Source organism: Opisthorchis viverrini, assembly GCF_000715545.1.
Source record: "Opisthorchis viverrini unplaced genomic scaffold opera_v5_339, whole genome shotgun sequence".
Lineage (NCBI taxonomy): Eukaryota > Metazoa > Platyhelminthes > Trematoda > Opisthorchiida > Opisthorchiidae > Opisthorchis > Opisthorchis viverrini.
In genome coordinates, this window is record NW_008751998.1 from 4,663 (window position 1) to 31,323 (window position 26,661).

Consider the following 26,661-nt stretch of genomic DNA (forward strand, 5'->3'; position numbering starts at 1 on the left):
ACATTCTTTTTCCAATGGTTAGCTACCACGCCACCAGAAGGAAGCACAAAGGCTTAGACACCGATAGCTTGCCCAAACCTAGCTAGTGGCAGTTGAGAACCACATTGTTGTGAGCTCACGTCTGGCCAAGTACACGAAAATTACGCTCAGTGTACAATACCACAAAGACAATGATTTACTGATGGTTATGGTTATCAAAGTCTTTCTCTCATCAAGATGATAAGTCTGGGCAAATGGTTTATTTGAATATAGAAGTTGACTTTGAACAAACAAGTATTACCCTATTAAGTACTGTTATCTCCAATCTTTGTGACTGCAGCTGCATGGATGAGCATATTTGAAATTTTTGGCGGGATGTGTAGTCTTTTCTACTTTACAGATGCTTATTTGGAGTATTTCAACCTTGAATATTTGGTCTTAACTTGAAACAAGGGGGTAGAATTTGGTGAAAGATAAAGACTCAATTATACAGGGATTCAGCTAATCCGGTTTATTTGTTACAAATGAATATTCAGGAATATTTGCTCAAAAGGGACCAGATTTAACTTTTGAGAGGCTGCGGCAAATTAAGGTGTCATCCACATTACAAAAACACAACTACGTGAAGGTAACAGAGAATTCGAGCTTCGGTTTCTCGCCTTCATTATTTTACGGACAAGTCCTAAAACAGTGGAAGAGGATACGTTACATCTGCCTCTGCCACCACAACCAGTAGTTTGTTAGTGTCCTTATAATACCGAGTTGGTTTTTTCAGATGCTGTCAGTGTAAGGTTGATGCCACGTTGTCTTTCTCTCTATAGAGACAGTGTGTTTTTACTCTGATGCGACCAACTTGTGGCTAGTGTATTTAATCGCTGCTAAGTTTAACACCCAAACTACCATCGGAGGGCTTGACTTCAGAAAGAAGTATAAAGCTTCCTTAGATGGCTAATACTCCAAATGTCTAAGAACAGGATGAAGAGGGTGCACACTAAAAAATAACACCTACCTGTACTCAAAAGTACTGTGACACTTTGGCTTTATTTAGTCTTCGGTGCAGTTATAAGTCAGCAGCTATTTAAAAAAGTACGACCATAATTTAGAGACAAACAGCCTAGAAAATTGCTACTGGGTCAAAATCTCAGGCAATTAACTTCTGACAGCTCCCGCAGGCCGATTTGGCGATAAACTGATCAACATCACAGTGGAACTACTTTAACCTTGCAGCCCTAAAGATTATTTATTGAACAGAATGTCAGTCAGACATAAGTCATATGGAAAACAACCTAAGGTTATTTTGACTAACGGATCAAGAGAGGTAGTTCCGAAGGTCCGTATTCCGTCGAATCGCCATTCACAAAGAGAACTTCCTAATTTTCTAATATTCACACTCTCGTAGGTGTAATATTAATCCGCTTATGTAAAGAGAATGCTTCAGTGTTTGCATCCGAAAATTTTGCTCACGTTGGATAGTAGCAATAGCCAGCATTGTTCAACCAGCAAATTCACGACAACAGTCAATTGGAAAAGGCGCAAAGTCATTTCAAGCCAAAAGACTTGTGTTTGCTTATTGAAACAAACTTTGTACAGTAATGCTACCAAAACTGAAGTGGAAAAAATAGATGATATTTGGTAGGAAAGATAGCAGCTTATAGGCTGCAGCCAATCTACACTGAAAGGCGGAAAAGCCCTGTACAGCTCGTTTATCTTTATTGGGAGCCATCATCCGCGCGTGTCTCACGAGACTCAACGTGGTCATAAACCCGTAACACCTCGGATAGTTGTTTCGAAACTTGAAATTCGGTCACGAGCGGCATCAGGATTCACACTGCCAACAAGGAATAAAAGTTCATCACACCACTAACAAATTCCTAATAGGTGGAGGGAAGAATAAAATTAATTTAACTGGTGAATTCTTCGTCTTAGAAATGGCAGCTGGATGAGCCAGCCAACATGCAGGGTTACGTGAAGTGGGTCCCGTGACTGGAAGAGTAGCACTATATCCTGTATAAGTAAGAGTTGATCACACTGCTAATCAGCCACTCAGGTTCAAGCTACTCACCGGGAGGTCGCTAGTCCTTGAGGGATGCGCGATTCTGATGACTACCAGTACGGATGAACCGGATATACAGTGCTTCTCGGCCCTTCAGCACAGATTGGCTTCACCTGTAGTAGGAAACATGTATTTAAAAATGCCCTTGATATTTTTAGTCTAAATCCCTGTTAGGATAAATGGTGACTTAGTAAAGCGGACGAAGAAGAACATTAAATACAACCTCGTAAGGCCAACTAATCCCTCCTGGATGGGCATTGACACAAGAGTCAGCATTCCTAATATTCGTCAGATTTTCATTCTAAAACCGTCTTGTGAGTAAATAGGTTCATCTCTCTAAAGTGCTAGCACCAACCGCTCTTGAAATCCAATAGCCGNGTGCCGCGCTCATTCCAGTTCTACATGTCTCAGGCTGGCTTTCTCAACGGGGACTTTTTCGGAAAACATCTTTACCCAAAGCAAACTAGGGTATGTGTTTTTGCGTTTGTGAATTAACAGGTTGGAGATTCTTCGCCGAATTTCCTTCAACAAAATAAGTGAAAATCGACACGGGACTTCTTGGTGTACATTGTCACTTTTAGTAGGATACAGCTGCATAGTAAACTCATGGAGTGCATATTCATATCTTGCAGTCAAAAGAAACAAGTTCACTGCTACGAAAAATCAACGCTTAATGGTCAGTTTATGCAGATCAATGCAAATCCGCCAAATCTACATTTCGATGGCTGGTGAAACGGGGGTCATCTACCGAAATAGTGGGGCTTGTAAGCATACTAAGACGTTGGCAATACGTGATAGAAAATACGCCTACTAAGACACTTTGAAAAGGGTTTTCTGTTTCCCGCACATTTTCATGAGAAACTGTGGAGCGTACGTGTGGAAAGCGTCCTACGTGAACAATAACTTCCTAAATACTCCCATAGTTTGAACAAGAACAGTAGTGAGCATCAATGTTTTCGGGAGCTTCTCATCAGATCAGCACGTATTTAATGGTTAAAACAGGAGCGAGAAATGAAATACGCAGCGAAGATTGGTTAAAGAAATGTAATGGTGGAGACAAGAATCATTGGTTGTCTGAACCTCCACGTCGCATCTAGTTGGATGCTGCGAGACAGTCTAGCGGGCAGTTAAGTGACTTGGCCGGTATATTCGTGTCACACGACCAAGGCAGACACACCGTTCGTACGAAACGTTTTTGACAACATAAAACCGGGTTCAGCACGTATAGCGATTGCCTCGGCTATAGTCAAGCAACGCTGTTGGATACGCAGTAAGTGAAATGAAGTGGCTCATTCGGAATGACTGCAAGCCAGGTGTCAACTAAGTGGGATGCAATTGAGCCTTTGGCTGAACTGTTGGGTCTCATGTATTGTCTCAGTAAGTTGCCGTGCCGTGCGCCCAACACACTCCACTGCACAACAGCAGGAGTAAAAATACACAACCATATTCTGGGTGGGGACTGGCATCTTGTCTTTGAGGTTTAGGTATAGCGAAGGATTGGTTGCAAACCAAGACAGCACAGTTCCAGCCAGAAACGAGATTGAAACAAGCAGCGATCGACCATGTCTGCTAACAGATCGCCTTTATACGGTAAATCCAACGGTTGTGCTAGGCGGTTGGATAGGGTGATCGGAAATTCTGGGTTATAAATCTCTCCGGATAGCCATTGGCTCGGAGCATGTTAGCAACGTGCTGCAGTCCAGAGTTCAGTGTATCAGCACAGTAAATACACCTTGCTAGGTTCGACTGGCAAACAAGCGGTTTAACAAGCCCTTCCGGAACGATGACTCATGGTTACATCAAACGCAGCAAGATGGAATGTGCAGTGTCCTCCATTGTTTGTTTTTGTAATGGTTCGTATGATGAGTTCTGTTTGTTCCAGATAAATTTAGTGGTGTGCAATAAACAGGTGGCTCAATATTATTTTCAGTTTTACATTTGGTTCATTTTCAGCCTGCTCACAATGCTGGTTCTTCATCTGGTGAGTGACGGATGAATTCTTTCTTTACAGCCCTTGAACGTAACGGTCATTTGCACAGTACGGCTTTTACTGAAGAACCTTTTTCGCCAGCGTCATCAGCCTAACATCAGTTTTGGATTTTAGCTGTACGGAAAAATGCAGCTGAAGTTTGAAACTCATACAGGGAACGATCAGGGTAGTGTATATACGGGAAATGTGGTAATATGAGCACTTTTTCATTACCACATTGACACATCTCCAACATGCAGCGCATTCCTTTTGATTTTGCTGCTTAAATGATAACTCAGGGCAATTCAGTCCCACGACATCGTCATTCTGAGAATGTAGTGTTCTGATAATATTGCGTTGCTTGCAAGGGGATGAGTCTACTAGCGACTTGAACTTCGGCGGAAAGAAAATGCTTGACGAATAAAAAACTCAACTAACCAGCCGTAAATTCAGGCGAATTAGGACTGAACCATACCGAGAAGCCATCAGAAGTCGAAGGTCGAGTGATGGCGAACCGCGGAATTTATCGGCTGGCACTAGATACTACACAAATTGCAAGTTTTAGATCATGCGTTGAGAAATAGGACCAGATGTACATACACTGAATGGTATTCGGGAGAAATAACTCATCCTCGATTGATGAACTGATCATACTGCATAGGTTGCGCTGGCTTGGCCACGTGCTGCGTATGCCAGTCGAATGACTTCCTCGAGGGGCTCTTTTCGCACAATCACGTGAAGGGTGGAAGAGAGCCAGAGGCGGTCAAACAACTACTTGGCAACGATATGAAAGCCATTACCAGCAAACTCAGCTACGCTAGTCACTGCCGTCTTCCTGAATGGGGACCCCAAGACGGGCCACATCAATGGCTAGAGACATTGTCACTCGCGCCCTCAATGGCACTCGCACATCCAAGCTATTGCCTTCAGTGCATAGCTCCTTTTTCAACCCCCCCACTTGACAGCCCACTGACAGTGCTGGATTTATGCACCAATTTATCATCTCCCGCCTGCAATGTGCAGCTACCTACCCCCCCCCCAATCATCGGTGAACGAAACTGCGGCAGCTACAACCACTGTATGGCGATTACGCGTGTGTGAACCATAGCCAAATAAACGTCAGAACAATATTCATCAGCAGGTATAATCAGATATAGACTGAGGTGAACAAATAGACTGCGTGTGGGGTTTGAGGCTCCACTGCTGACCTAGACCGACAGCTGTCGAATACAGTATTTTCTCTCTATCAGCTCATCTGAACGTAGCTACTAGATTCATATTCTAGAAGGAAGTATGTCGCACCGGCTGCGATTCTCATGTTAGGGTGGGGATCATTTAAAGTGAGGATTGCTAGAAGGGGATTGCTGCGCAAGCCCTCGTCAGATTCCATTCAGACCTGATGTACTACAATGACTTTCGCTGTTCCAACCCATTCTACTCCAATAGGGGGACTATGTATGGCTTCCACCACAGAAACCCTCGGAATTTGCCGTACCCATTGGCGGCGTAGTCAAAGAAGTACAATCTGATGGATTTCTGGTCGAAGATGATGATGGAAAAGTAAGTCTTTTTTTCTTCTAAAAACGATCTGTCACCACCCTGTTTGAGTGGGGTGCGGTTACAATGAGTTTGTCTCTCCTTGATACTAGGACATAGGTCGAATAACAACTCGGAATAATGCCAATTATTATTGACTGCGGAACAAGTATTGGACACTGGAAATTTATTTCCGTAAAATTTTGGGGAGGATTTTGGGATCATGAGGCCTAAAAGTGTGAAAAATTGTGTTACCGGTTCATCAAACACACGATCGGTCAAAAGGAAGTCTGGAATGAAAGTGGTGAGCTTGGATAGCTTACACCGCATTTATGCAAATGGACAGACGATGTGCCGAGAACAGCGTAAAACCCATGATAACCAAGATAACTAAACTTTATATTTTTATGCATAATCTCTGTCTGGAACATGGTCGTTTATCTCGCTGTATTATGATAGTTGATAAAATGGCACAGACGTTATTGTTCCATTAGGCACAGTAGTCTTTACCGAGTTTGACTGACCCTGAACACCTAAATCTTATTCTGGCCACATGGTCATTAAAACGATCTTAACGAGTCAACCTATGCAGTTGAGGCTTTATCGGCAACTGTTAATGATTGTTGTGATGCACTTACGGATTGAAGAGGCAAATTGGGTCCATCAAACACAATCGCACTTTACAGTAAATCACCAAGATAAGGCAAGTGATCGTGCGATGGCAAGATAACGTTGTGAGGATACCTCAGATTTTTAAGGGTATTCAAAAGCCCGCCTGAACAATGTTTGGGCGTCGTAAACACTACAGGCATGATCAAGCTAAAACTGCGATCAGCTTGAATAAACCCCAAATGTGAGCGAAAATTGTGGCACCAGCCTAACAGAAAATCATGGTTTGTCGGAGGCGACCGAAGTTAATGACTTGTAGGTTGAAAGAAAAAGAACGGATTGTATCTTCCGTCCGATCGAATTAACCTGCCGGAGTAGGGTAAAAGACGGATTACTATCACGTGATTTGGTCAAGTTTTGGTTACTTACTACTAAGGACCTGAAAGCAGTGTATCGGTTCAAGCTCGTTAACCCGTCTATAGTTACGTTTCAGCGAGTATAGTTCACAGGAAACATTGTGGCGACGACCCAGAAAACCATCGATTAAGTTTTTTCATTTCTTTTTGTATCTCATGGTTTTTAAGTGTTTTTAACCTGCTTTTATCTTTGAAGGTAGTGAAGGTCTCCAAACAAACAGAACTAAAGCCAATGCATCCGTCGTCCGTGGATGGAGTTGACGACATGATCGCCCTAGGTGAACTGAACGAGGGTGGCATACTAAGAAATTTACATATTCGATACAAACAAAACAAAATTTACGTAAGTTTTAGGTTGCTTTCAAACAGGCTTATGCTGACTTGTTCTCAGACGCAATTAACAATCCCTTTTGAAATGAATTTTTCTCGTCCGCTTGTTAGAACTTTCCTAAAAATGTCAATATGTGGCTGAAATTAGATAACGTAATGTGTTATTTATTCATGCATGCAAGATTCAGTGAGAAATTTCTCTTCACCAAACTTATGCACCCAACATTGGTTCAAAGAGGAAGCCGAATTCACCAACAAAGAAGTAGCAGGGTGGTAGGAGCGTTAAATTTCCTGGTTTATTTCATGAATATCTTCCTCATCAGTGACACTTTCAGGTTGAAGAGAATTTAAGCAACGGGAGAGAATAGTCCCTTTTCAACACTCCCGAATACGCTTCACCAGCGTGGAAACCATCTATAAGCTAGCTAATCATTATGGAAAAGTTTTGGAACCGATATTCATTAGTTGCAGATGGCTTCCTTATTTCTGTGGAGCAACAGTGTATCTTGGTTAGTAGTAAACAAATGATCAATTTAGAACAACTGTTACATCTTTAGAACAGTAGTATTCTGAAAGCAGATGGTCGGCGCAGCAAAGCAGGACGGAATTAGCGCCATACTGTTGGAGCGATTTGCACATTGGAACCCGGATGTGAGTGTGGCTGTTTTTGTCCCTCTGTCTGTCCACACCGAAGAGTCTGGCTGAACCTGACTTCCGTTCTTTGTTAGCAGGAAATTTTCTTGCACGTGGTGATCTCATGTGCGTCATTTGATACACTGGCTTTCAACCGGCCAATATGGATTTTGGCTGAACGTTCCTGCAAGGATTTGAGTCGCCACATGGCTCTCTTCAGCTTAGCTCACAAAATTCCATCACATTACCAAATGCGGAATCGCTAAAGTTTCTTATGGTCATTCGTATGAAGACTTACCATCATCGTGTCATGGCACTAGGTACTTTTACGAACGTCCAGTGGTGTGCACCAAGAATGTAACTAAATGTAACTTTTCATCTGGCTCTACTGAACCAACCCAGTATCACATGTGGACATTGGCAGTATCGGCGTGACCGTTGAGCTCTTCAGTTCTCCTCCCAACAGTACGAACCAAAGTTGCATGTATAAAAAGGATAGTCACCTCCGCTTCTGAAATAAGGTGACAGACCTTGAGTTGCTCAATAAAATATGTACTGCTGTGAACCATCGCGTTTCCAGGTCTCCAATCCTCAGACAGTCTTTCGTATGCATCTGTTCATTGAGGTTCGCGAAACAATCATACTTCGGCCATGTCCTGATTTTTTAAATCAAGATCAATTTCTGTGCCGAACTTACCGACTTCCATCCGTCGTTAGTTTATCATTTCGATTATTTCCATACCAATTAGTGCCACAAGCTGAACTTCAGTCTGTTAGAGAGGATCTTTCAACTGCGTGAAAGTGTAACATCTGCACAACATAGTCCACTAGGATGACTTCAGGCTCGCCGGACAGGTTGAGCGATGTACCCGTTGAGTGTTTCTATTTATCCGATCCCCTTTGCATCGCCGACTGGGATCAATAAATTCAATGGCTATCTTTCTGTTTTACCTATAAGCTGGCTAGTACTTAACGCAGTGCAAATTAGAATTTCACCTTACGATACCTGTTAGAATAACCATGCTTGTTTCAGTTGCCTTGACAGTCGGGTGATTTACTAAGGGACGTAATCCATGAACCTGATAGGAGTATATGGCACAAGCTAGCGGTTTACATATTCGTCAAAATATTCGACAGCGCGTACTTTCTTACTAGTGTGTATCGTCCTACATTTCTTCCCGGACACACGTACATCACGTACATCACGCAGTTCATATTTTGAGACAAGGTAGCCAATGATAAACATATTTTGGGGGAGCTGTAAATAGTAGCCGGGCTTGGACTGGACACTACCAGTAAAATCCATAATCATTGACAACCGGAGGGGCAACTTCATACAGTGAATAGCCCTATCCTGTCCCCCGAATGCATTCAGCAAAACAAGCCGAGATAAACTCGGTTCACAAATGATGGTGGGATTCGTGGTAGCTAATTACGGAGTAAAAACTGGTTTGCGTGTGGAAGCAAGCTGCGATTAATCGTTGTCACCTATTTAGGCTGATTGGGTGACCCACCTATATTAATAACAGAGCTTTGGATTTGGTTGGGATACCATATCACAATGCAAGTTGGATGAAAAATCGTCCAGCTGTAGCACTCTTCTGGTGTCCAACGGTTATGCCACCAAAAGGAAGTACGAGGGCTGGGATACTGTTAGGTTCCCCGATGCAGAGGTCGGATTTGAACTACGGACCTTCCGGTCAATAAATTCGAGCTGTAACAACTGATTCATCTTACAAATCTCACCAGCTGGGTAAAATAAGTGGTTGCTACCAAACCCACTTGATCTCTACCACGGATCTGTAAAATTCACCACGCCTATTTTCATTGAATTGCCCAGCGACGCAACTGATTTACATGGCAGCAGAATCAAAGTGTGTGAGCCCCTCCGGGTGGTCACATTGAGGAGGAGACTTATTGCGCCGCCGGCATTGAGCATGAAGAGTTGATCAGAGGAAAAAAGAAAGGACAGTTGGATTGATTCAAGTAGCGAAACACAAATCGCGTGAACAGTTCAGTAGTATGTATTATGTTTAGTTAGCAACGTAAAGCTATGGTAGTTTATCATCTGGTCAGCAGATCAATGAACTCAAGTGGCGGGAGCGTTGTCAGAAACCGACTGTCGTGCTGTGCAATGTTGATGGCCAATCTTGCTGTACACTGTTGCGCTGTTGGTCTTAGTTGCCATAACATCGAAAAATGGAAATGCATGTCGGTGGTGGATGAGCCGAGGACCACATTTAACCTAATTATTAGCGAAATACACTCACTCCCAAACAAGTATGGTTTTATGAGAGACTAATCTGGAGCCAAGATGAATCTCTTGTTTGTGATGTTTCCAGGCAACTGAATGTGCTGCACCAGGCCGCCTCATATTTCATTTGGTACGATATTCGAGATGTCGCGATACATGTATGCGCTGAAAATTCTTCAAGGAATTTTCAGCAACCTCATGAGTGGTGCATTACATATAACCTAATTATTATCAATAGTATTAGCCAATTGTGCCTAATTTGGCCTGCTGTGACAATACGGCATCCTCAAAATTCGAAAATCTCGTTCAGTTTCCCGGTCATCCAATCAGCACGTCGCATATACTCACGGGTGTTTTCGCGCGCACATATATAATTGGTGCGCGCATCACCGCATGAGATGCGACTAGCGTCGCACTCTTATTGGCTTCCTGCGACGGGCAGGTGAACTTACCCCCCTCTCGTGCCTTGGGCGCGGAAGCACATGCGAGCAACGGAGTTTGGCAGTGAGGCGCATGGTGCGTCCAATCAGAACGTGCGGTAGGCAAACCAGTGCAGCTTCAACAAGCGGAGTGCGGAATCAGCGGTGAGCGTGCACATACAAGCAAAGGTGGCGAAGTCTAACCAAGTTCGACAGCCGAGTGATCTATGGCTGTCGGTGGTCTTCATGTGCAGTGGGGACGCAACGGTGGACTGTCAGTCTTCTTCCTGTAACTGACACAAGAGTTCGCTTCCCTTGCGGTCGCGAATGTTTGCAAGCAGAGCGAGTCAGACAACCTTGTTTTTTTTATTGGATATTAGGCTGTCGACGTGAGCGTCAATGAAAGTCGGATCAGTGAAGTGTCCGCCAGTCAGTTACTTCTCCAGATTACATTCCTCAAGCATCGACGAAATGGCAAACAAACAGACCTCGATAGTTCAATCATAGATGCTCGTCCGGCATGTTTCTCAAAGGATCCACGTGTTCTAACTATTAATCACTATGCTGACTGCGGACACAACACAGCTGCTGTCGACAGATGTTTCCATGGTCTATATTGTGGTGTACAATCCATTGCTGAGGATATTTCAGGAGACTGATTGCGAAGTTTATACTAGTTGGGAACCTGTGTGACACAAGAAGGACCGGTCGACCCCAATTTGTTACGATTGAATACTCGACTGATATCAACGTCTGTGAAGCGGAAGAAACTCCACACTTAAGGCTTGATCAGGTAGCTCACCGGTGCAGAATTTCGAAGTATGCAGTAGTAAAGGTTTTGCATGAGAGTAAACTTAACTGCAGTGCCAAGAGCTACATTGTCATGACCCGGAGATATGACACAACATCTGCTCGTTGCTATGTTCTTTCTTCTGTGTTACCGTGGCTAGTAACTTCACTTGTTCGCTTGACGTGATTTGAGTGAAATATACTCATTTTCAAACCGATTTGGTTTTGCGGGAGACTCATCTGGAACCCGGCTGAATCTGTTCACATCACTTGGATTTCTTCTTCAGGGTGACTTGAAGTAAAATTTACCCGAAAAGCTCCAGGAAAACTACTCAACTCAGACAGCTTCCCGTGTGAGGTCTTAACTGTATACAGCAGGGGTCTTTCACTAAACTATGGGATTCCTGTTCAATAATCCTAATATACGAACATGACTGTCACTGACCTATTGACCTGACAACCACTAACCCACCGCTACGCACAACTACGCCCTTCAATAACGCACTGATGATGTCACCTCGATTGGTGGTGAAAAGTTTGCAATCAAATTGCTCAGCTCAGCGAACCAGCCAGCGACCATCTAGCCTACCTGAGCTACCAACCTTTTCCTGACAGATAGTGTCTCAAATGCTGCAGGAACAATAACACCGTAACGGAGTCATACTATAAACTATACCTCGGCCCTGCTTGCGCGAAAAATATATTTCCAAACTATCCTATTTAGGACAAACAGATCTCGCCTCATCCAATGAAACCTGTCCGCTGCTATAGACTCTTTCAGCATTAACATCTGCTCGTGTTCCATTACGTTCGTCAGGGTGAGTGAAATAAACTAACGAAATCCGATAAGTGAGAAGTCAATTCCAAGTTTAGTTGCCGTGCGTCAAAGCGCAGTTGTTCCAGCTTCGTTCACCGGGGATACGGAGAATAAGGGAATGGGGGCTATGTGTTGGAGGCCATGGCCCGTTCGGTTCATTGACCTCCAACTGTTATGTTTGTCCGGTGTGGCATGGCAGCGTAAATGGGTTGACTAGTAAGGACTTTAAAGCTTCGTTGTTAAGTCATGGGCTGGCGAGCTCTCGGTTGTCTCCATCTAACAAGAGGTTGGACAAAGACGGCCCTGCGAGGCGAACGTTCTCCTGGCATACGAAGTGCATGGACTAACCAGCATAAACTGTGGAGTTTGACCAGTTGATCAACTGAAGGGGAATGTACTTTTACGAAGACCATCTGACGTACTTCAGTATCACTCATCTGGCGTTCCTTTCAGACTCACGTAATGCTTTGAGGGCGCCTATGGTAAAACACGGAGAGCCTTCAAAGGCTTTCCACACGCAGCTGCCTTTGACAGTCAAGCTGATGTCACGTCGGCTCCACAAATGTCGAGGATTAGCAGACGCTCTCCTGGCCTTCTCATTTCGCGAAGTGATTTCGTCTTTCACCGGATCCAGTAACTTGAAGGCGGATTCTGAAATGGCGCTGCCATCTGCTTCAAGCAGGGCTGTACGAGCTTCTTTTAATGGCAAATGCAACCATCCTTGTCATTTTAATTATAGGAGTGAATTAGGCCAACCGGGTAGCACTTCTGAAAATCTGTTTCAAACCAAGAGTAAGGCAACTAATATTCCAAAATCAATCAAGTTTCGATCATGGGGGTCAGCCGTATTCATCCAAGTAATTTGAACCTAAGTCCCAGAAACGGTGCACTAAAAAGTATGCGCTAGTTTAAAGACTAGTTACAAAGTTGTAGGGTTTCAAATGAACGTACATTGCATGGTGGCCATCACCATCCTTCACCGAAGAAGATAATACTTGAAATAAAATCTATTCTATTGTTATTCAGAGAACAGTAGATTTTGCTTCATTTTGCACGCATCGCATTTACTAGCAAAGAAGACACCAATAAAATAGTAACTGATTACGTACCGCATAGTACACCTGGAGTTTAGCGAGTTACCGTGGGTCAATAGTAGTAATAGTAGTGTGAACAAATCTGACATCGAAAATTGGACCAGCGGACATCTTTCCCCAACCAGATAGTACAAGGCGTATTAGTAAAGCAGGGAACACATTCGTTAAATCAGCTTTCAATGGTCCCAGGCTCACCCTATTCGGATACTCTTTAGACCGCTTACTTAGTTATAGTATGGTGCCTAAAGTTTGAATCTCACCCAGCGTCATTATGTGCCGATGCAGTACCGATTTGAGCCATGGTGGACAGGTAACTAGCCTTCGGCCTGCGTTTCAGTTGAGGGGATGCATTATTTGTGATACCTAATTGCGTCACAGCTTGTCTTCCGCTGGGTGAGGAATGGGCACCATAGTGGTCGGGACAATGGAGAACTGCTCATAAAATGATGAGGCGGGTAAGGGTTTAACCACTTCCACTCCTAGTAGAAATGTTCAAAAACCAGTCCGAACAGCTACAGGCTTGCGCTTCAAATCGAGGTTTAGAAAACAATAGTCACTCACTTCTTCAGTCGGCACAAACCGTCCTGGCTTGGTGGTGAAGCGTCCACAGGAAAAGATTTCAGTGAGTTGAAGTTGAAATTTTCCAATGCGATCTTTCCGCTTACCCTCCTTCACAGCTCTTTGGAATTTCTAGCATCGGCTTTTTGACAATATGGTTAATTACATTTCACAAATAAGACATTGTTCTAGGGATAGCCACTGTATGAAACTTCTAACATGTATAATGCGGCCCGCGCTGTCATTCATACGCCTAGATTTCATGACAGATTTTCTATAGCGGGGACAAATCAACACAGAAACAGTAAAACAGTGATCGATTTGAGTGTACAACAGTAATTACCAACACTGAATCTGATATTGAATCGAAATTTTTAAAAGCTATGCTGTTTAGAGTTTGCGTGCCTCAAGAACAGCCTAGTCAGAAGTACAATATTTTTCTCCCGTTGATTCGCAGACCTACACTGGATCTATACTCGTGGCTTTGAACCCCTACCAAGTCTTGCCAATCTATACAGCGGACACGATTCGGGCATACAGAAAACGAAAGATTGGGGAACTCCCACCACACTTGTTTGCAATCGGTGATAATGCCTACGCCCATATGAGGCGTTACAATCAAGACCAGTGCATCATCATCAGGTAAGACGAGCAGTATTGAATGGTCTAGAGAGCGCACGTGTTCACACAAATACATAAAACTGGCCTAACCCAACAACATAAGCATTGACAAATCAGAGCAATTTTGCACCATCCGCGTCATACGCATAACGTTCACAAATTACCGCCAATATTTTAGTATTGTGTCAGACATTCTACCCTCTGCAAAGTATTTCCTAATAACCTACTAGGTATTTACGAGTAAAGAGTAAGTTTCCGATTTATGGTTACCTGGTCTGCAGAACTGCAGCGCTTTTTGATAAGGTGGCACGCATCGGGAATGATAAATCACATGCTTACATGCTGATGTCATTGCCTGCTTCCTGCAAGTCGTGTTACATACCAGCGACAACCAGGTACTGTGCCTGGTTGGAGACACTACAAGATATGGCTGCCAACCGATGTCAGTGGTGATCTTGTTGTCAGTTTCTATCCAGAGCGCCTGAGTTAGTGCCTGGAGGTATAGGTACCTCGGAATGCTTGCGGTAAGCTAACACTAAGTCCCTTCCCCGTCCACCTTTATTCTTTTCTTTACAAAAAGGCTTTCAAATAAATCATGGTTGTACGGCAGCGAAGCAGAGCACTAATGCCATGCTGCCGATGATGATGGTGATGATGATGATGATGATGATGATGATGATGATGATGATAATTACATCTGATATAGCAGAACAGTAACATCTAGCATGAGAGAGCGCAGAGTGCAACAAATCACTATCAGACAAGGAGTTTTATGTGAATGAATCAGATAATGTGGGAATTCGGGGAACCTACAGCATTGATAGCCTGTTCATCCAGCGACACAGTGGATGGGGCCACAGACAGACTGAAATCCATTTGATCCTGTTGAGATTTCGGCAGCGTTGGGGATGCCCGCTCAGGCAATCCTTTTGTTGTTGGCTGTTGTTGTTGTTGCTGTTGCAACACAGAATCCTTTCCCATCCTACCATCACTGGTAGTGTCATTTGACTCTGTTCGTGCCGCAATCCCCTGTTCCATTTTATCCGTCTTGTAGTTGTATTGGGCTTTCGAACGACCCTAGGTTTTAGGATTAAGGCAAACGATGGGGTAATTTTACATCGTTCCGTTCCTCATATATTAAGTAAAATTATCAGTGAGAACATAAAAAGAAATGCTCAAGTTGCATACCCCACCTTTGGTTTGATTTCACATGTTGGCTAGTATTGAACACTGATGTCTTGCTGTCGATGTTGATGATGACGATGATGTTGATGATGAGTAGAGAGCGACCACACCTACCGAGCATTTAATTCGGTCGTCCTTGTGAAGGGCCGATGGATATCCTTTACTCTCTCTCCGCAGTATTTTTTTCACCACAATACTAATTACTTCCTATCAGTTCTGCTACTGGCATTTCATTTTATTTAGAAAATTAACAGTTTTCTTCCGACCACGGTAACTATTAGAGGATTTTCTTAACATCAGACTGTAGCTCAAAATTCATATTCAGGGCGACTTAGTTCAAGTTTAGGAAAGACTTATGTATACAAACGGTGAATTTTCAAATGCAGTGGCGGCTCTCTTTGTCTTGGGTACAACTTGATGACTTCGAGTTTTGTTCCATTTTGTTCGAATGCGAGAGGAAACTGTCGAAAGAACATCCCATGTAGAATTTGAGCGCGTCGTCAAGTTCATCATGGATGTAGATATGGAGTTCAGTACTTGACCAGAAAATGACTGATCACCATGCGAATCGGTCAGACCGTTGTACGTCTGCTCAGAGCTGAATAGATCTGGGGGGAAAGTAGACCCGAGGGAATAGGACAGGCCCACCAGCCGGTATGAATGTGATGATGCAACAAGGAGCATGGCACCAGTTGCACGTTTACCATCCACACACTTGCATCGTTTGTTGATCCTTTCAAGTTTTGGCATATTAACGTAAGTTCCAGACATAATTACCGTATGAATTTTCCTACGGACTAACCAGTAGCGCATATTTAGTGTCATAATTGGTAGATGACTCAGCGGCAGTTTCCTAGAAACCCATCGACTAATTTGAAGTTTACTTTTCAGCTGCATCCAGTCCAGCCCTAGAACTCATACGAGGCCCATTGCTGCTTGAAGCTGATTCGGTCAAGTGGAGATCAAACGGCTAAACCCGTTGGCAAGTGAACGAGGCACCATGGCTACGCTGTAGCAGGTTTACTCATGTACTGATATGCCAAAAAAACAGCTATCTAGTAAATACTAGAACCAGAGTCTTGGTCAAAGTTTCCATTCAAAACCTAACTCTAAGAGCACTTTTCATTTCGCACACTCTCGGCGGAACCCAAACAATAGGGACGAATTCGCTTTTAGACAGATTATTGCATTCTGTTGAGCTACCGCTCAGACTTGACCTTATTAAATGAGTCCACCTATGATTGCTTTGGTTCCCCCGATTTTCAGCGGAGAAAGTGGGGCCGGTAAAACAGAAAGCACAAAGCTTCTGCTACAATTTTTGGCTGCGGTAAGTGGACAGCACTCATGGATTGAACAACAAATTCTTGATTCAACGCCGATCATGGAAGGTGAGTTTTCTGTTCACAGTGTCGCAGGCAAGAACATTTATGAGTGTTCATACGTGAGGTATCATAGGAAATTTCAACGTAACAATACGACTTACTAATAACACTATACAAAGAACCATGTTTGTGGATAAGCATCACGTGGTCGATACTTCGTGCAACTACACTTTATCCCAAATTAGTATTGCCTTTTTGCTGATTGGACGAGAAGCTCGCAAAAACTACATGTTTGTGGGGCATTGAATATCCCTTGTAAACATACTTTGCTTTCTCACCACAGCTTTTGGGAACGCCAAAACGATCCGCAATGACAACTCTTCACGATTTGGCAAATATATAGAAATACATTTCAATCGAGAACGGGGCACCATTGTCAGTGCACGCATTGAGCAATACTTGCTGGAAAAGTCTCGAATTGTGACTCAAGCACCAGGTGAGCGAAATTACCACGTCTTCTACTGCATGTTGGCCGGTATGCCCGCAACAATGAAGCAAAGTCTTGGGCTGAGTCACGCGAGAGATTTCAACTATTTAACGCAAGTAAGTATATTGCCTTGGGCTATAAGATGTGCTGTGAAATATATACTGCCACAACAATAGTTCTTAAAATAAAAACCGAATTATCTCAAACCAGAATTAATGACGCGCTCAGAAAACCAATGCTTGTGATCGATCGCTCATGCAACCAATAGGCCGAAAAATGATCAGTTTCTACTAGCCTCTTCTAATGCAAAGAGTTTGATATACTAACGAAAGGGTTATCAGAGTAATGCATGTTTTTTAAAACCACGTCTGAGGGTTACCAGGTGTCCTGCTTCCTTAGCCATTCCTACAAACAAAAACTCAGTAAACAACAAACAGGAACCATTAAATCACACTGGTGCATCAAAAGTGTTTTTAGGTAGACAGAGCGCTTGATCTATCAGTGTTGCTGTAAGCAGCGAAAGAAGACTGAGTTCACATCCTAGAAGCTAGTTATAATCCAATCAACCAACAAAAAATGCCTTGAGAAGATGAACTTTCACGATGAGACCTACTCAAGCTTAAGCCGAACAAAGATCATGGTACCGGTCACCACCTTTTAACAAACAGGGTTCATTCTCATCAGTTACTCTCGTTTGCCTGGTAAGTTGATTCTGGCGGAGACCCAACTGAATCCAGCTGAATCTCCCATTTATGAAGGTTCTAAACTGAATTTATTGAACAGCGGCGCCTCTTGTTTCGGTTGGGACAGCAGTCGAGATATCGCAGTAAATTGTCCAAACGTAACACGTTACTCACAAGGCTGCAGCAATCTTGTGACCAATGTTCCTTCAAGAGAGTATACTACAAAATCTCGAATATCGTTCCAGATGAAGTATCAGACGGGGCGAGATGGCCCAAGTGGTTAGAGCGCGAATTTACTGACCGAAAGGTCCGTGGTTTGAATCCGTCCTCCGCCACTCGACTTCCCCTGTCTAGGCTTGGGCAACCTGGCAGTATCCCAGCCCTCGTGCTTCCTTCGGGTGGCATGGCAGCTAGGCACCGGAAGGGTGCTACAGCTGAACGCTTTTTTTATCAGACGGACTCCATGCAGCACATCCAGTTGAAGAACCTCATAAACTAGAGGTTCGGCTAGATTCATTCGAGTCTTCCCTTAAAACTGAATTTGTGTGCAAACGAGGATTGTCGGATGATTCTGTCCGTTTCGGGCTCAAGTGGAACATAAGGTTGATGGAAATCCGGAGACGGTACCTATTGGATAAGCTCCAGGAAGAGTGGAACCATCGTGTGCTCTCGAAGACTTTTCAGCAACCTTGTTGGTAGTATGTTACCTGTGCTCATGGTTCATTTTGTTGAAATCCTCATCAACAAAGGATCGGGAACCGTTTTTTTCGAACCGTAAACATATAACCACCAGTCTGCATTATGTGGTTTATCGAGTTAACGGAAGGCAGGAGGAAACAGGGATTCCAACATCGTCGCCTAATGCGATTTCCTACTTAAGCAGCTCCTTTGACGTTTTGATCAGAAGCCATAGAAAAACAGACTCGGAAATTTCAAGGTCGAATGTATTTCACCAGCTCCAACAACACTATCATCAAGTTGGCACTGGCTTACTGACGATTAAGTCTCTGAAAAGGAGTGCCACAGTTAGCCTTCGAAATATGGTGAGAGCGGTTGTGCAACTCATTTGCGAAAAAGCAGAGATCGCACCCGTAAAATAGCAGAAAAGCTGGAAGTGTTCAGTGAAAGCGTACATTTTTTAAAATGCTAATCGACAGAGGGGAGTTCCGTTTTTACCAAAACATGTACGAGCAGAGTATAAGTGACGTGAATTTAAACTAAACGAATCCCGCAACCACCTAAAACCAACTGAATATTATCCAGCTTGCCCCTGATGCCCCTGACGCTAACTGATTGGGAGGTTCTGACAGGTGGATGAACCAGTCGGCACAGTCAATTAATTCATTGAATCGTCTTTTAAGACGATAGGCATACCAGTCTCATCCATCAAGCGTAGATACTTGCGCCTACATTTCAGGCGCGCCCAGGGTGCTCTAGTGAAATAGCGGTACCACGATTGTCTCAAATGCCTAGAGTTCAAAACCTCTCAGGACCAAGGATGTTCACTACCGAAGAGATCTTATAAGTGCAAGACTCGGGTCTGGTGCTTCACTGTTTAGTACAAACTCACCAGGATACTTGCACCAGGAGAAGTGAAGGATTGCGAGTGAATTGCGTGCGAATTCCACAAGTCACGCTATAACATTCAGCCATTACAATCTTTGGTCTATCATCATGTCTTCATATGCCAGACTGAAAGACGGATCAGGACAAACTATTGATTACACGTTTATCCGTTTTTCAACACCCGCTGGTGAAAACCCATTGATCTGGTTAAATTTGAGAGAGGGGGCATATCTACTATTGTTGCTGAATGTACGTGTGCTGAATGATCAACACCTTCATATGCTTCCTCTGTCTTCTATGGTCAGAATACCTATTTGAAAAGGCGAGACTTATCTCGGGACATCTTGATAACCATCCTAGAACCGATCATAGTGAACGCTGATAAACAGCGCATGAAAGCGATTTCTGAGGCTGCAATGAGACTTGTATTTTTTGTTGCCTACTTGAGGTAGGTTTCTAGTTGTTGGCACTCCGACGTGTTTGCCTTTGTTTCCATTTCTTGAGAGATGACAACTGTACAGCGGGTGATGGTTGCAGTTAACGTTGGATTCTGATGCTATCGAATAAATCGGGTCTCAAGTCGTTTGTTTGGATAAAGTTTTTGTTAGAATACGGCGGCACTTGAATTCGCATGTAACAGTTTTGGTTTGGAAACCTCACGAACACATGTGGCAAAACTTTAACATGTACTGCCCGTAAATCCTTCCCCTCAGGGAGAGACTGTCGCTGAAAGCAGACAAGATTCTACCGATTATGTGAACGTAACCTCCGCAATGCGAGTCTTGATGTTCACACAAGATGAAATGGATCATATTTGGTCTCTGTTGGCGGCAATACTCCATCTGGGAAACATATGCTTCAAGGGTGATCAAAGCAATGGAGTTGATACCAGCTCAATTAGTGCGGAATCTTCACGTCACCTTCAAATGGCAGCCAGGCTACTAGATGTAAGTTTTTAAAGGTACAGTGAAATCATACGAGTTTGTTTGCTATGGCCGACAAGTTCCACCGAAATGTATGCATAATGCGACATATAGCTTTCCTATGTTTAAAAGAATATGCAAATATAGGAAGTAAAAGTTAGGCGAACTGAGAAGCAGTGCACTCGGCTGAGTTTCCGAGTCTCACTTATGGATGGGAAATCGGCTGACCTGCGTAAGTTTTTTAATTCTGCGTGCCTTAATATAATCGTCTCCGCTCTTTCCGGTGCGCCCTTTTCGGATGACGAGGAAGGCATAGGTGGAACTCGACCAATGACGCTGAGCGATTTGGTGGGACTGCTTTCATCGTTCATATCGATAAATGCATTTGCACATGTGCTAGAGGACCCAGAACATTAACGATAATGAGAAAAGAGTAACACTGGTGAGCTGTGGACTGGCTATCCTTCTCTCACCTTTCATACTGAGCAGATGGGTGCTAGGAAAGTGAACACCTAGTTGTGCTGCGTTACCTGTTTCTTGCAGCGCGTAGAGAAGTAGAAGTTGTCTCCTCTGAACAGCATTTTATTGAGTTTCTTTTTGGAAGGAAAATGAGGATTCCTCATTCTGTCTTATCATGGCTTCCTAGATTTTGCCTTAGTAGCAGATTCCTAGTAAAGAACTTTGGTAATAAACCCCGTTTCGGTAATAAGTTCATTGTGAGTGCAGATCATTTGAACTCTGTCCAACGTACACCGAATAAAATCTCAAAAGTAATTTATGTTAGCAAATCTGTGGAGGTTAGTGCGTTAACCAGACCAAGTTCCTTTAGGGTATATTTCACTGCATGGCTTTCTAGTCGGTGTGGAGTCAAGGAAATAGGGGTTTACCATAGGGTTTCTATGCAGAGTGCGGAATGTGCCAAGTTAGGGCTGCTGGGTATCATGAATAATCACGTGACGCCATCCATTATTATGTTATCGAAACGGCACAAGGAGACATTGAGCCTATCCTAATCAACTGTAACCTTTACTCAAAGGAGATTTAAGTACTCGTTTCACAGCCGGGGTGGATCACGGTTAATCTGACCTATATGATACATTTCAGACATTCTGTATTTAGAATTGTCACCAAGTTGTCCTCGTTGCACCCAAATTTCACGGGCTTCTGCCGGTTCTTCAGCTATTTTCCCTTGACCTCTCTCTCATAGGTTCCAATAGAGGACATGCGATCTTCACTGACAACGAAGCGTCTATTCACAAGTAGTGAATGTGTTACAGCCCCACTGTCTGTTTCATCAGCTGTGACCGTGCGCGACGCTCTGGTTAAGGCAATCTACTGTCAGCTCTTCGTCTGGATAGTGGGAAAAATCAATTCGGCTATTTACAAACCTCCATCAAGAGCATCGGCTTCAAAAGCCGTGAGATCAACTCCAAAACCAGGCAGTCCCGGTATGGTTTTTGATGAGTCGCCAGCAACAACTCCGGATCAGACGAAACACTCTCCTTGGATGAAATGGTCGAAATTTGGATCCGCGCATTGCTGGAATAGATTTTCGGACGCCAAGAATTCCTCCTCCTCTGCGGGTTCTGGTCGTAGTTCCATCGGAATCTTGGATATATTTGGTTTTGAGAAATTCAGTAAAAATAGGTAGTGTTCTTCTTTTGATCGATTCAAGATGTTTTCCCCGAATAACAATTGATTCATTATCCGTCACAAATCCCTTGAATACAGGAGTGGACGATTAGCTCGTCCATTGTACACTAGCAGAGTAGTGACGAAATGACGACTGCACATACCATTTGTGGGGTTCGAATCCATGGTCATGTTGGTTTACTCCAGATGGGCTCAAAATCCAGATCCGCTTTTACTTTGAAATGATCGGATAGAGTGAAACTTGTTCAAACGAGGCTAGATGTGACACTATACAAGTATCCCGACTGCACACGAATAATCATTACCGTAACGTTGATCCAATATTGTCATAACAGACGATGTGACTACACTTTAAATTGAACCACTATCGTTTCATGTGTACATGGGCCCACCAAACCGGACATGATTATAATCATACAGGTGGTTTTAGCGAAAATTCTTCCGACTCAGGCTTATGGACAAACAACGCCAACTCTGTGTTCCCACTGTGAACAGTCTATATAGCTCGATATTGCCCAGGATTCCATCTACTTCCCGAGTCTTCTTTAAGCGTTTGTGTTCGTTTACAAACCTATCTGTGAGTACGATTGCAGAATTTCCATAGAGCAGCCTCTCCTGGGGCATTGTATGCGGTGATGCACATCATCGAGGTAAGTACTGCATTTAGTGGCCTCTGTATTAAGCATATCCGACTTTTCCGCGTACAGTATCCACGTTAATTATAGATGTGAATAATGTTTTTGGGGCTCTAAATGACCAAATTGTTTCCGGCGCAATTCAAGCATGTATTTGGCAGCAGAATATAAGAAAACTCACTCCCACGATTCTACATCCTGACTGGTACCACAATAACCAATTGGGATTTGAGGGAATCCATGGGTGGTCCTTTTTACGAATGAAGGATAGCATCGCCAAAATATTTGTTTCCACATCAAATCTTGTGGAACCGCTACGAGATGTTTTTTGGGAGGACGGTTGTGTTGTAGAATAGCCTAATCAGGGCACGGTGTACTTTTTTTTTACCAGTGGAGCTTAGCAGCCGTTGTCGTAAATCTAGCGCTGTAGCCTCGCACTAGGACCGCAACATACGCATTTCGATTCTGTTCATAGCCACACCACTCTCGTTTGAACGGCCGTGTTCCTGTTCTGGCGTAATTATTCCGGTGAGTCTCCACCAAAGGGAAGCAATGGACTCGAGTTTCACTCTTATTAGAGCTCATCAGCAGTGCATATCCAATGGCCGTGCCGGGATTTGATATGTTGATATGATATGATGATATGATGATGATATATGATATGATGTGATAGATGATATGATGATATGATATGGTGATGATATGATTTGATATGCTGATGAGCTCTAATAAGAGCGAAACTCGAGTCCAGTGCTTCCCTTTGGTGGAATAATTACACCAGAACAGGAACACGGCCGTTCAAACGAGAGTGGTGTGGCTATAAATTGTATTTCGATTCTATTAGCAAAAATTCTACAGTGATTGGACTTTTCCAATTAGCTTCTACGCAGGGTCTTATTTTCCTTACTCAGGTGCTGCGTCGACACTGATCCTCATTAGTTTGATGCCTAAAGCTGGTATTGTTTCAGCTCACCTATTCACGACCAAGTCTTACCAGGCTGAGTAGTGTTTGTGACCTAGGCAGTTTGTAAAGCTAGTCAATGGATCAACATATGGCTTTAGTACGAGGTCCCTGATAAGAGGCAGTTTGTAGTGGTTCTCCTTACTGATACCAAAGAAGCTTAAATTTCCTGGGCGCAATCGCCTTACGGGAGCAAGCGCTGTACCCGTGTTAGTCTTCCACTCTTACCATTTGTTCTAACCTTTGAGATTTTGGCAGACTTTGCTTTCTCCAAAAGTGAAATAATATGTTCTCTGAAGAAAGGCCACTCTTATAGAGGGAGCAGAACAGTGGTCTTACTCTGCCACAACTTAATTTAAGCTGTGACTAGTATAGAGAAACAATAAACTTACTCCATGATGTCTTCTCGAGGGATAACCGCATAATGTTTTCACATTTCATTTTCCCACGCCTGAAGAACAAGTCACCCTTATTTTCATCAGCATTAATTCATAGACTCATCACCTAGTTTCATCCACATTGTGTACCTAATATAGCTTCGAACAATTGTGTATCAACTTCGCCAATGAAAACCTGCAACAGTTCTTCGTCCGGCACATTTTCAAACTCGAGCAGGAAGAGTACATTGCCGAGGGAATTGAATGGACTCATATTGATTTTGTTGATAATCAGAGCACGTTGAATCTGATCGGCGCCAAACCAATGAACTTACTAGCTCTGATAGACGAGGAATGTCAGTTCCCTCAAGGTTCAGACAGTAGCTTACTGCATAAAATGAATGAACTTCAAGCCAATCATCCTCAGTACGTCCGTACACAGTCAACGGCTGAACAGGTAAGCGGAGCATGAGTTGAGTAATGGTGGGACACGAATGTTCATTACCACATCTTCACCCCATGAAGAACATTTTTGGGTTCTCAGACAAAGTAGACTTTAATCTTCCTTAGAATTTGTGCCTGAATGCGAGTATTTCAAAGCGTTGCAAAGCGTCCAAAACATACCTTAACCAAAAGCGAGGCATTCGCTGTCAGACTAAGACAATGTGGTATTATCTGTTACCGACATTACACATACACCCCCTGACTATCTGGTCACCAGATCACACCGCCTTACTCGAGCTCATCTGAACTTGTTGTCGCAACACCGTTGACCGGTGGGCCGATTTGACCAGTGAACTGATACTCAGCAGACTGCCCGGAAAGCTTTCACATGGTGGTCGTCTTAACTGATTTCACATTCAAGGTCTGTGGTGTGAATTGGACACAAACTTAATGCAGTTCAGATTAGTCCTTCTTGTTATGCCCGTATGAGTCCCGTCGGTAAACAAATAAGTGGAATAGAAATCTATTGGTGGTGAGGTTTTCAGTGTGTTTCAGTTGAGCTGCTCTTCGTTCTAACTTCTGCCATTTTTTACGGCGGGTTAGAATTCAGTGGTTAGGACTGAAACCTCTAAACCGTCTCCAACTGCGTGACGCTTGGACTGAGGGTACCTTTTTCCAAGACATTCGGGCACCTGAGCTTTCGTGACCTGGTGCAAATTCAGTTTTTACATGTCTTAGAAGTACCAAATGCCAGAGCTGGCAGCCTGCTCGCTTACGGCCCGGCTCTTGCCTCACCAGTCTCGTTCAACCTTCGTCTTGTTCAAATGAAGAGCTACACAGTCAAGACGGTTGATCAATCTGCATAGCAGTTAGCCTAACAGGCGTCGTCGTCTGATCTGATCGCATCGCCTCCCCGTGTGCATAGACTGATTTTAAACACTCAGCATTTAAATTAGTTGTTTTGGGACAACAGAGGGCTTTAGATTTAACGGACTAATATAAGTGGCATATACCATCAGCAATTGTGGAAGTGTAGGATATTGGACAACTTCAGCGGCGTGTATGTACGTTTGTGCAGAAGAAATCTGAATGAAGCAACAATTTTTTGTGTGTAACGTCTTCCAAATATGTCCTGCTTTAAAAAGACTACTTATCTCGATGCCTAGGAAAAGGAAGAACGAGCTACCCTACTCTGACAGAATATGTGCCGAATTCGATCACTAGACTTCTCCATAAAGGACATAAACTAACAACATATAAATGTTTCATCAGACTTGGGCTAGCTAGGAGCTTACAGTATACCAAGAAACAGCTATGGGGACAATGCTTGAACATCACAACAATTACCCGTGAACTTACATTTCCCGTGAAATTTTACCGGTGGATGACTGCTGTCAAAATATATTTATATGTACAGAGTGTCTCATAATAGACGCAAACAATAATATTAATGTCGAAACTTTAACACCGACCCAAACCTTTATTATTTTTTATGTTGACATACATGCATTATGGAGGTTTACTGTAAACAAACTGGCATTACAAAAAATGCTGAAAACACCGCCCCTTTTTTCTATAACAAGTTGGAGGCGCTATGAGATGTGAGACGCAGCATGTTTAACTTCTTCAGGCGTCACTCGTGCACACTCCTCTTCAATTCTTGCTCTCAACTCCACCAAATTCTTCGGTTTATTTTTATTGATATCGGGAGCCTTGATCATTCCCCAAAACAAACAATCCAGAAGTGTGAGTTCGGGTGACCTAGCGGGCCAAAAGTTTGGAATTCCATGAGCAGTGACACTCTCATCAGAGAATTGCTGTTGGAGGTAAGTTCTCACTTGGTTTAGTAGTGGGGTGGAGCACCACCTTGCTGAAAGACGGTCGATGACTTCTTGTGCTGCTTGAGTTGCGGGATAACATGCGTCTACAGCATATGGGGTAACTGTCGCCGAAAACCGTAGCATCAAAGAAAAAGGTATGCAGGAGACACTTTGAGGAGAATCCCATCCACACAGAGATGAGGAGAATGGAGATTATGGGTGAGGTACTCGTGAGGAGCTTCACGGCACCATATCACGCAATTGTGCTTGTTGATTATGCCATCCACAGAAAAATTTGCTTCATCGCTCCATAAAATGTTGAGAATGATTTCTTCAATGGCCAGCAGCCAGTTAGTGAACGTGACACGTCGCTTCCGTGATGTTTCGTAATAAAGTCAGATGATACGGATAGAGATGAAGGTGGCGTCTCATAATACGATGCACGCTGGCGCGGGGAATGCCGGTCAACTAAGACACCTGCGTTATTGACGAAGATGCCATGGTGCTCTGGGAATGGAGTTGCTCGAC

General features: G+C 43.5%; 1 protein-coding gene across 1 annotated transcript in view; it reads left to right on the forward strand.

The window, feature by feature from the left end:
* Positions 1 to 5,447: 5,447 nt before the first annotated feature.
* T265_15070 (hypothetical protein) overlaps positions 5,448 to 26,661 on the forward strand; it is a gene marked incomplete at both ends in the record, with an annotated part of 83,270 nt that continues 62,056 nt past the window's right edge. Inside the window, 8 exons of the mRNA XM_009176460.1 lie at positions 5,448 to 5,561; positions 6,759 to 6,905; positions 13,914 to 14,098; positions 16,529 to 16,650; positions 16,928 to 17,187; positions 20,034 to 20,267; positions 21,451 to 21,890; positions 24,029 to 24,326. Of these exons, the coding sequence (XP_009174724.1) occupies positions 5,448 to 5,561; positions 6,759 to 6,905; positions 13,914 to 14,098; positions 16,529 to 16,650; positions 16,928 to 17,187; positions 20,034 to 20,267; positions 21,451 to 21,890; positions 24,029 to 24,326 (1,800 nt within the window). The remainder of the gene's footprint in view (positions 5,562 to 6,758; positions 6,906 to 13,913; positions 14,099 to 16,528; positions 16,651 to 16,927; positions 17,188 to 20,033; positions 20,268 to 21,450; positions 21,891 to 24,028; positions 24,327 to 26,661) is intronic.